Below are 11578 nucleotides of genomic sequence, written 5' to 3'. Positions count from 1 at the left end.
GAAGGACTATGACTCTGGTGGACCAGGGTCCAAATCTTCACTTGGCCATGGAAACCCAAGACTGTTTTCTTGAGCTTCTTTTTATCCAGTCTGATGCAAAGGCTGGGAAATTGGTGAGCGGGTGAAGCTCTGTCTTCATGCCCAGTTTGGGTTCTTGCTGCTAAGGCCCCACCAAAGCTCCCATGACAAAGAAGAGGCGCATCAAAGTGCAACGTTGCAGCATATTTTCTTTATTTCCTAGCAGGATTGTGTTTTTTAAAAAACCAACAGAACAAAACATAGACTACAGCCTGCCAGATGACATATACACCCCTTCCCCAGAATAGATCGCTTATACGTCAAGGAAGACGGAAGAAGAAAAGTCTGTTTCACGTTACAAAATCTGTTTTTGCAAAATGGATGGTACTTAGCTGCACTAAAGGCTGCTTAAACATTCATGACGGTTGCCCCGTGGAAACCTGGGAACTACAGTTCTTCAGGGAAAGGTCTTCTTTTTGGGTGCCCTTGTTAAACCACAAATCCCGGGATTATTTGGGAAAGGTGCTAAGATCACGAACCTGATATAAAACCATTGCAGGTATTGTCATCTTGACGGAGAGTGTTGGACTGTTTGCAAAGGGAGCTGTGTGACACATATATCCTCATATGTTCACTTTGCACAAAAGGAAGCTGGAGTTTTCTAGCCCTTTCTGACGCTAAGAAAAGCATCCACATTGAGACAGAGGTTTTTAAAATAGCCTTGACCAATGCTTGCCTTGAACTGACAGGTGTGGCAAAGCTAAACTCTGGCCCTATGGGCACCAGGACTTGAGAAAGTTACTTTTATCTACCCTAATGCCCAGAATCCCCCAAACATGCTGGAAAATAAAACATATCCAGGCCCTGATTTGTGTCAAATAATGCAACCATGATGGTTAAAAATCGACATAAGTTGGTACTGGAGATACTAGGATTTCTCAATGAATGCAGAAAAGAGACTGGGTTGTGCTTAGAGTTACTTTTATCTGTCTTTTCTGCCTCTTCTCCGGAAACTTGGAAGTTGGTTCAAGGCTCCAGAGTTTCCCAAAATTCAGGGTTGTGAACCTTTTGCTGCTTTTGCTCCTCCAGATGTTGTTGGATCCGGCTCCCAAGTTTCTTTACTCTTGGCCACACATTTCTAGGAGCAGAAATCCCAAACATCTGGAAGGCCAAAGGTTCAGCATCCTTGCCAAAGGCTCTTCGTGTTTAACCCGTCTCTTTTCTGCGGTCATTGTTAAAGTCCAAAGCTGGGATCTCCTATAGATATGTCGTATCTCAGGCCATTTCTGATGCACAGATTGATTGGAAGCCAAGGATATCTGAACATGGGCAAAGTGATTGGAAAAGCACACCTTTTGCAATTCGCATGCAAAGAGTACCAACCGTTTGAAAAGGAAGCAGTAGTAAAACAGACTTTTTGTTCTCCCGACCAAAGAGACCCATGCCTATGTGGTTAAGTAACGTACATGTTTAAAAACAGGTTAAAAACACATTTTGCCAGAAGGTTTCCTTGGCCCTGGATTTAGGAGCCAACAGCCACACATCGCTCTACGAAAAAGGTTGGGCGTTTGGATACATTCGGCTGACGCTGAAAGATTGGAAGCACACCGTTAGCATATAGACAAAGGTTCCAGAAATGTTGGCTTTACGCTTATAAGTATTACAACTCTCTTAGTAATGTCCACAAAAAGAAACAACAGTAGTCTCTGGGATGCAAAAATCCCTGATATCATTTTGGTATCCCAAACATTGCAGCATTTTTTTTGCCAGGGCAATGATAGCCGGTTTAGAGATGGATCAAAAACTGATCGGGTGCGGGATAGCAGATAATCCATAGCCGATAATCCCCCAACGATAAAACCTTTATCTAAAACGAGGCTGGGAGGGAATCTATGGCCTTTTGGATATTAATGGATGACAACCCCAGCATCCCTGATCTTGGGGCATCTCTCTGGGGATGATAGGAGTTGGTGTCCAACAACAACCAGGAGTCAGAATATCTCCCATCCCTGCCCTGGGCAATGTTTTTCTTTATTACATTCCTTAAACTACCTTTCCTTCTAGTTTGAGGTCCATATTATTTTATTGTTTAAAACTCAGTAGTAGCATATTTGGTACAAAAATACATTTCCTTCTCCCGTTCTGGATTTTCTGGCCAGAGTTAAAGTCCAAAGACTGCAAAGTCCTCCATTAAAACAATTTGTTTTAAAGCCCAAAACCAAATGGAAAGACGTCCTGGTTAAGTGTGTGTGTGTGTGTGTGTGTGTGTGTATATATATATATATATAGCAGTAAAGGAAAACATGGCAGAAAGAACAACCTCAACCAAATAAGCAGCTATTTTGTGATAGAAGTATGTCTGAGAACAATTCTCAGAGCATGTTGAATACTGATAAAACCTCTTTAAAATAAATGGCCAGTGATTTAACCCTTAAAGCTAAAAAAGTTGAAGAAACCATTGGTGATACTTTGGACGTGTTTTCTAAAGAGATGCTCCTACAAACGGTGAAAGTCGTCTATTTATCACAGCACCGATTGCTCTCCTTTCTGTATTTTGCAGGAGGATGTTTCATGTTGCAATTGGCCACAGAAAAATAGAGGCTTAATTTAAGTCTGATTGCTGAGGTGCAATATCTCTGTGGAAATGCCACAGTGGGAGGGAAAATGGGTTTACAGGGGTTTATTGCTCTTCATTCCTAGTTTGGTCCTTAAATCAGTGCTGCTGATTGCCCCAACTTTAGATCCACAGATATTGCTGGACTCTACTCCGCATCATCCCTGACCATGCCATATTGGAAACAGATGATGGAAGCTATAGTCCAGCAATACTATGGAGAAAACCTTGGAGTGGGAAAGGATGCTCTAGAGAGCCTTGTTAGGCCACCGGTTTCTCCAGAGGACCATGTTGCAAAACCATCGAGGAGAGGATCTCATATTTCAGCCTCCAGAGTTAACTGTGTGTATGCAGAGCATGGAAAATTCATTCTCTCTCTCTCTCTCTCTCACACACACACACATGACTTCAGTTCCCAGAATCCCCCAGCCAGTTGGTCCGTACTTTGGAACGAGCCTTTCTTTGGAATGACTTCATTGACTTCCTCTCCAGAACGAAGTGATTCACCTTGTTCTAAACTTTGCAATGGCTGAGTGTCAGATCTCCCTGGCTTCCTGAGAGGCGCTTTTTGCTGAAGCCGGTGATATTTTGGTATGTGCCAAGCTCCAAAGCAAACAAAGACAGCTAATATGCCATCTGCGCTATTTCGATCGTCGGAAAGATATGACAGGCTGACAGGCAGCCGTTCTGTCGCTTGTGTGATCTGCTCTTTAAATGGAGCAGCGAGGAGGAATTGTAGTTACCCTTACTAACTATACGTCTATTTGCCATTTGCATCCTGTTGGGAACACAAAATCTTGGGGAGAAAGGCTCTCAGAGGAAGGCAAAAGCAACCCCCTTCTTTGCCAAGAAAACCCTGTTATATGTCCATCGTAGGGTCACCATAAGATTGAAACACTTGAAGGCACACAACAACAATCTCTTTGAATAAGACACCTCTTATATCTTTATAAATTGGGCACGCAAGTAAATAAATAGGTTAGGTCTTCAATTGTATTGGACCCGCATGGGCAAACTCTTCCTTCCCAAGTGACCTGTCGATAATGCACATTATTATTATTAGTATTGGATGGTTTTGTGGAACAATGCAACGTATCCGTAACCTATCTGACTTTTGTGTTTATCTAGTCTGATTCAAGCCTATAAGAATAATGTCTTTGAATGGTTTTTAGTTTTGTGATGCAAAAAGATGATATAAATAACTTTCAAGCTCCCAAATCCTTCATTCACAGTAAATGGGTTAGTTTTCATGGGAAGTGGAAGAGCAGAAACAAAGGGAGCAATCTGTTAACCTTTTTCTATTTCCATGCAAGGCAGGTCTGTGGGAAGTGTGTGTCTGTGTGTGTGTTTGTGGCACGGGGCAAAGCAGGCTTCGCACACATGCCACATCATCTATATATATATTTCTTTGTGTGTTTGCATGCACACTTTGATCCTCAGGACTGTATTTATGAAGTCAAATGCGACTGACCTACAAACAATGAGAGGAAGATCCCGAGAAATTGGAATCTGGCAAGACTAGCGGAGAACGCAAGAGACATTATGAACCTCAACATAAATTTGTGTGGAATAAAAGACATTTACAAAAACCCTCATAACAGGATTAAAACAAACACAATATTTAAATGCACTGGTTATCTTCCAGCATCACTGCCTTTATAATAATTTTATAAGGCCTGGAAGTCCCAATTTTCCAAAACGACTTCTTTCACTTGCTAAAAAGGGTTGCTCTTAGACAGTAGAAGGGATTATTCTTGGTTGAAGAAGAAACAGCTTTGGTTTGGTCACTTAGGAGTTCAAGGGGCACTTGGACTGTTTATTTTCCCCATTGTTACTAGCCAATTTTTAAAAAATCAGTTAACATTAAATAACTCTTGCATCACTTGAATCCGGAACCGCACAAATGTTCTTTAGGATCTGCACACTTCCATGCATTTAAAAAAGCCTAGCTAGTGTCAGAGTCTCCCATTTCTGGTAGATATGGGCACCAGGTTTGAGGAGACAAGTAGATTGAAGATGTAAATGCACAGTTTATAGCAGTTTGATGCCGCTTTATCCGCCGCAGTTCTACCCTATGGAATTCTGGGATCTGTAGTTTGGTGAAGGATGTGGAATTGTTGGCTAAGAAGCTGTATTCAGGTCCTGTAAACTGCAGCAATACTAGAGCTCTCTATTAGAGAGAATTTTTAAAGACCTCAAGCATACTGCAAGTCTGAGGATACTGTAAAATGGAACCAGGACCACTTAAAAATTGTATCACACTGCTATAATTGTACAGTATGGTTGCATGTCTGCTTTTTACAGAATATGGGTATAATAATGATGGAGCTCATGCCATCCCTTAACTAAGATCTTATTTATGCAGACTTATATCCCTCCAGGTTTGTTATTATTGCTGCAGGGTCTGGATTGTGTAAAACTGTGCAGGAATAGCATCATTAGATCACAATTTCATCAGAGGCGGCTGCTGGGCAAGAAAGCTCTCTTCCAGAGCAGTGCAGCATTTAGATATGGCACCTGATTGTGTACATATGTGTCTATCTGTGCTTATCGCTATGTGCCTTCAAGTTGACTTTGACTTACGACGACCCTCTTGTAAGGTTTCTTGGCAAGATATATTCAGATGAGGTTTGCCATTGCCTTCCCTCGAGGCTGAGAGAGTGTGGCTTCTCACTCAGTGGGTTTCCATGGCTCTGCAGGGATTTAAATACTCATCTTGGTCTCCTAGTCCAACAGTCTAACTGCAATATCACGCTGGCCTCTCAGTGTGTACTTAATAGTAAATGCATACATTTAGGATTACACTGAAATGCTTGGTTTTACTTTCATTTCAAAGAAGGGGAAATGATTGTTTAAAAAATGGTTTGATTCACTGTGAAGTCGAAGGCTTTCATGGCCAGCATCCATAGCTTTTTGTGGGTTTTTTGGGCTATGTGGTTGTGTTCTGGAAGAGTTTATTCCTGATGTTTCACCAGTATCTGTCTGGCATCTTCAGAGAATGCATTCCCTGAAGATTGCTGGTGAAACGTCAGCAATAAACTCTTGTAGAAGATGGCCACATTGCCCAAAAAACCCACAAAAAACTATGGTTACATCCACTCTTTCCCAGCCTAATGCCCTAGCCATGTTTTAGGCTACAAATCCCGTCGTGTCTCACCACTAGCCATGCTGGCCCAGGCTGCCATGCCCAGGAGGGATGCCTTTGGGATTTCATGGCACTGACAGGGAAGTGGCAAAATGGAGGCTTTGTCCCTCCAAATAAGAATTTGCTGCCTCTGAGAAATTTTCCTTCAGTCCTCAAACTGCTAGCATTGCTAGAACTTAAAAATTCAATGGTGCATTTAGAAATACAGTTGAGACATCCAAGAAAAAGGGGCAGCAAAGTGACCAAGAGAATGCCAACAGCAGGTGTTTAAAACTGTATCAGGGTATCTTTTGTATTGATTCATCTGCTCTCGGAGGCATCATTTGTGCCAATCGCTTTCTGAGTTACCCCCAAAGGGACTGAAAACCACTGACTTAAAAAGCCCCAAAACCCCAGAGAAGCTTCGAGAATAGGAGAATTTGAATCTTCTCTGGAGACTAACCAAGACCTAAATTGCTGAGTTGCTTTCACAGATCTTGCAATCCTCATTCATTTCACGGTGGGACACAGGAGAAATGTGAACCAAATTCTCCAGGAAGCTTTCAAAGCTCTGTATGGTTGAGGTGGGCTAAAAATTTGGGCTGGAGGACAATGGGGAAAAATGATAGCCAAACCAGGTTTCAGACACACCACACATGGCTCTCCAGCCCTGTGGGCCATTCCCTCCCACTTCTCCACCTCAGTTCATACATTGAAGTTGGGCACCCCAAGCCATTTCAGATGATCCCTGATGCAAGTTTGGTATGAAATGGGAAGCAGAATTACCAGAGGAATGAGGAACAGACCAAGAGTAGCGAGAAATGCTCCCTGTCTCCCTCAGTGTGGCCAAGGGAAGGGGCTGTCAGATGTTGGAAGGCGCCCCATGGGACTCCGAAAGTCAGGCGTGGGCCGTGGTGCCAGCCCCGCTGCGGAGCGAGGCCTTGGAGATCTCGGTGCTGACGGTGGAAAGAGGAAAGCTCTCGTATTTGTCCTTCTCGCTGCTGCAGCTGCAGCGGTAGAGCAAGGCCTTGACCTCCTTCTGGAAGTTGCTGTTGAGGAAACCGTAGATGATGGGGTTGATGCAGGTGGAGGCCATGGCTACCAGGTGGCAGAGGGAGAAGATGAAGTTGTGGTAGCACACGGAGATCTTCTCATGGTCCCAGTCGTAAAGAGCATTGAAGACCGTGAGGGGGAACCAGCAGGCGGCGAAAGCCACAACGATGCACGCCAACATGAGGTTGACCTTCCTATGGCTGGTGGCCCGGGAGCCGTCTTTGGTCCGTTCCACCATGTCTTTGCGGCGCTGGAGGCGCAGGAAGATGCGGAAATAGCAGGCCATGATGAGGAGCAAGGGCAGGCAATACTGGAAAAGCAAGAGGAAGGTGGTGTAGGCCAAGCGATGGTGGTCCGACGGCCAGTGCTCAATGCAGGCCAGGTGGTTGGCAAAGGGGTCAAAAGGAAGGCTTAGGTTTTGGAAGGGCTCATCGGTCAGGATGGTGAAGGAGAGGAAAGGCAGGGAAATGAAGCAAGCAACCACCCAGGTCAGGGCTACCGCCAAGTAAGCATGGTTGGCCGCCGGCTTCCATCCCGTCGGGTTGATGATGAGTTGGTGCCTCTCCAGGGCAATCCAGACCAAGGAGAGGACAGACACGGTGACGGAAACACACTGGAAGAAGGGGCTGGCTTTGCAGAGCACTTCCCCCAAAATCCAGCGGTCCATCAAGGTGTAAATGACGGTGACAGGCATGCAGACGATGGACACAAGGAGGTCGGAGCAGGAGAGGTTGGCAATGAAGATGTTGGTGACGTTCCTCATCTCCTTCTGCTGGACGATGACACAAACCAAACAGAGGTTGCCAATCAGCCCCACGGCAATGACTGTGCTGTAAGCCACAATCAGGAAGGTGTCATTGCCCACCGAGTCGCTGCAAGGCATCTCCGTTTCCTCCAAGAGGCTCAGCTGCTCTGAGAAGTTCCGGTAGAGGAGGCTCATCAGCTGGTCCATGGCACTATCCTCCTCCCAGCTTCTTCGGCGATGGAAGGATGGCTCCCTCCGGCTGCAAGCAAAGGCAGGAGCAGCTCAGGAATTCACTCGGGAATTATCCTGCACCAAGGAAGAAGAGACCTAGTGAACAGGAAGCTTGCAAGTTGTCTTTAGAGTCGCAACCTTGGTCACCTAGTTCAGTGCTGTCTGTTCTGACTTGTAACCATGGATCTGTGAGGTATTCCTGTCTTGAAATGGCTGGCATCCCATGATGGTCCCTTATCCAGTGACTAACTCGGCTTGTCTGCTGTTTTTAGGATAGTACAAAGGATGTATTTATTCAATACATGGATATTGTGGTACTTACCATATGCAGCTTCAACAAATGGCTGTATCCATCTCATCAAACCACAACTTGGAGGTGTTCTCTTTTTTTGGATTGCAGCTCCCAGAATCTGAGTGTTTTGCAATCCAAAAAAAGGGAACATTTCCAAGGTTCTGTTTTACATCATGAATGATGCTACTGCTATTGCCATAATGTCCTGGGACCATTTGGTTTCTTGCAGGTATTTTTTCATCTTAAGCTTCTATGACCCTGTCTTAGGATTGCCCTAGCATTGAGCCAGGGCAGTTAAAGTGGTCTCAAACTGGACTATTTCTGTGGTATACTTTGGATCCGAGAGAGCTATGCTTGTCTTTCTACCTGTTCAACAATTTATGGGACTGTCGTGTGTTTTGGACATTTCTCCCACGGCTGCATCATAACTACTTCACAAACCTCTTGCTTTTTTATTTTTAGTTTTTAATAAGCCCTTGATGATTTGGAAGCGGTGTGCGTGTGCCATCTCTCCCGCAAAGCAACCCACACACCCCTTTCAGGAAAAAAAGCAGCCAAAAAGGAAGGGCACCACCATCCTTTCCATAAAATCTGCATCACATTGCAGGGAGTGACTGATAGATACTTATCTCTGGGCTTTTTTTCTTCCCAGCCTGCCATGGAAACCCTCTGAGGTTGCAGGCTAGCTTTTAGAGATGCCACCAAATGGGAAGGAGATGCCCGCCTTCCTCTCCCCATCCCCAAACCTTACCCTGCCTTCTGCCAATCACTGCCCAAACTGGGGAATGCCACCAACAAGTAGGCAATTCTGTCTGTCTCTCTTCTCAAGGAAGATAAGACCCAGCCTCCTGGCTATTTTTGTTATGAAGTGCAAGGATAGGGAGAGGCATCTCCTCTCTCTGACCCACTTTTGGGAGACTCAACCAGGCCATGCCATGCAGATGGCAGAAGCTAGATACCCGGCAACTCCAGAAGCAAGTCCCATCTTGCAATTCTTACATAACTAATGTGGCTGCTTCTGGATAGCCCACAAAGAAGGTGGCACAGCCAAGGATTTTTCCAAAGGAAACCGTGCCCATTTTTTGCATTTGCTTTGCCAGGTGTAAGCTTCTTTGCTCCAGCCAAGATTGGGACTGCAAACCCTGCCCTTGACTGCCCCATGATCCCTTGTTTTAATTAGGTCTATTTTATTCATTTAATTGTATTTTATAATGTTGTTGTTTAGTTTATAATGGGGGGGGGATAGGGGGATCGTGTAATTTTTATTTATGTATGTTTTATATTGTTACCGATGTATTCTGGGAGAGGCAGGCTATAAATAATAATAATAATAATAATAATAATAATAATAATACCTGCAACCCTGATACAATTGTCTCCTGACTGTATGCATGTAGGGTTGAAACTGGAAACAATTGCTTTTAAAAACATATCTCATACAGAGTTGCAAATACATCTCCCACACATATATTTGCAATCATCCATGAATTGGGAGCCAGGTTGGGACTGCAAACATGCAGATAGATATGAAAGTGAAAACAACTGCTTTTAAAAATAGCCCACCTGGGAGCACACAGAGTTGCAAAATACTCATACATTAGAAACTCTGTTTGCTCATATTTCTTTTTAAAAGCCATATTTTATTTTCCCTTTCAACTCTGCAGGCAGACAGCCAGGAGACAACTGTATCAGGGTTTGCAGTCCCAACCTGGCTGTTGCTTTTTTCCATGGCCAGTTGGTCTCCCCAAAGTGGCTATAAGCCAGGATTTTGGAGATATAACTTTAAAATAATAATTTTTTAAAAAGCCTTGCAATTTGGATTGCAATTTGGATTCCCCAGACTGGGGGATAGAAAGCCACCATAACCATAACCACAACCACACAGACATGCAGAGACTTACCTAAGATGCTGCACTAGTGCATGGCGTTTTTGCTGGGCAACCTCTCTCTGATATTGCTGCTGCTTCTTCTCTCTGATGGATCTGTCTGTCTGGAGGATGCTGCTGATGCTGCACACCCTCCTGCTACACGTGAATGCCTCTCCCTCCTCCTCCTTTGCCTCCTCTTTCTCCTCCTCCTCTTACTATCCCTCTTCTCCAAAGGGTGAGAAACGGGGGGGGGGGGGACTTGCTCAGAGGATCCTTAAGAAGGATCCTGAGATCTTTATGGGAGGAGAAGGGAAAACCAAGAGGGTGCATCCTCCACGTGGGTCTCACTCCCCTCCATTCGGAAATGCAACGTGAGGACTTGGGGAAAAGAAGGGGAGACCAGGGATGCTGCTGCATTGGGGTCTTTTGGGGGGGGATCTCTCCAAAGCAGAGCCAAGCCCTGCAAAGGATCCCAGCCCTTGGCACACAGCCAAAGTGGATCCCATCCCCTGCAAAACCAAAAAAAAATTGATCCCATGCAGAGGTGGATCTCTAGAGGCAGCTGCTGTGTTGGTTTTATTTCATTTTATTTTAATCCTGCCTTTCATCCAAGTCGGCTAACAGCACATATAAAATCTAAAACCAACCTCCCTGGCCCCCTGATAAAACCGAGCCTGCAAGATTTTAAAAGAGTTTAATGGGTTTAAATGTGTTGCAAGGCTGGAAAGTGGTTTCTTGCTTTATTTTTTTTAGGAAGCTCAGCTGGGTCAGCCCTGGTTAGGACTTGGGTGGGAGACCGAGGGGCTGTCCTCCTTTTCCAGGATGCGCTCTCCATCCCAAGCCAAGGAGGCATTCCAAAACATCCTCCCTTTCAAGCTGGACTAAGCAGCATGCATTCGTATTCATATTCTCCATATTTATATTTTTGCCCTGAAAATCCAGGCAAGACAGATCTTGCTGATCTTGCTGTGGATGGCTCTGGGGATGCCTTCGCTTCACTACCGCACAATTGTTTATATTTTTATGCATTTTGAAATTCTTTATATGCAAGGTGGTTTCCTAGACTGAGGCTGTCGTACTTTGGCCACATCCTGAGGAAAGAATGAATCATCGGAGAAGACAAGGATGCTAGGAAAGGTGGAAGGCAGCAGAAAGAGAGGAAGAGCGCATGTTTGGTGGATGGACTCAATCATGGAGGACACATGCCTGCGCCTGAGGCTGCAGGACCTGAGAAGTCAAAGGAGTTTATCAGATGGGAGGAATTTCTCTTAATTTCGAATGAAAAGAAAGTGGGGCCAGAACGCATTTACGTGAATTTGCTAATTCAGCAAATTTATGTGAATTCAAATTATGTTCCAGCTGACTTCCCATTGCCCGAAAATAGCTTGCCATTGCCCAAAATTGTGTGTGATCACCTCTCACGCAATAATGTGAAACCCCATGATTGCATTTGTACTGACTTCCCATTGCCCAAATTTGCGTGTGGTAGTCTATCATGCAATAACGTGAAACCGCATGATTGCGTTCGGATTGTCATTGCATTATACTTCCAATTGCCTTTGTCTGATAGCGTCCAAAGCTGCAGCTCTGGTGGAGCAATACCTGGATCTTGCTTGGGCTTCAAGAGCCAAGT

General features: G+C 44.7%; 1 protein-coding gene across 2 annotated transcripts; it reads right to left on the bottom strand.

Annotated features, from left to right (window-relative positions):
• Positions 1 to 222: 222 nt before the first annotated feature.
• On the bottom strand, positions 223 to 10083 carry LOC149306720 (neuropeptide Y receptor type 1-like). 2 transcript variants are annotated; one of them, XR_016282306.1, is made up of 3 exons: positions 9979 to 10083; positions 6543 to 7860; positions 223 to 1606 (listed from the first exon to the last, which is right to left on the bottom strand). XR_016282306.1 is itself a non-coding variant. In XM_089537935.1 (2 exons), exon 2 carries the CDS (start codon positions 7759 to 7761, stop codon positions 6655 to 6657), a length of 1107 nt encoding a protein of 368 aa, XP_089394061.1. In that variant the 5' UTR covers positions 7762 to 7860; positions 9979 to 10083; the 3' UTR covers positions 223 to 6654. The 2 variants fall into 2 exon arrangements, 1 of the variants encoding a protein (XP_089394061.1); XM_089537935.1 differs by having other exon boundaries at positions 223 to 7860.
• Between the last annotated feature and the right edge of the window lie 1495 nt (positions 10084 to 11578).

This window comes from Sceloporus occidentalis, unplaced genomic scaffold (genome assembly GCF_023333645.1).
Source record: "Sceloporus occidentalis isolate IW3139 unplaced genomic scaffold, rSceOcc1.0.p SCAF_9, whole genome shotgun sequence".
NCBI classification, from domain to species: domain Eukaryota; kingdom Metazoa; phylum Chordata; class Lepidosauria; order Squamata; family Phrynosomatidae; genus Sceloporus; species Sceloporus occidentalis.
The sequence above is the reverse complement of the archived record's forward strand: the minus strand, read 5'-3'. Positions and strand labels throughout refer to the sequence as shown.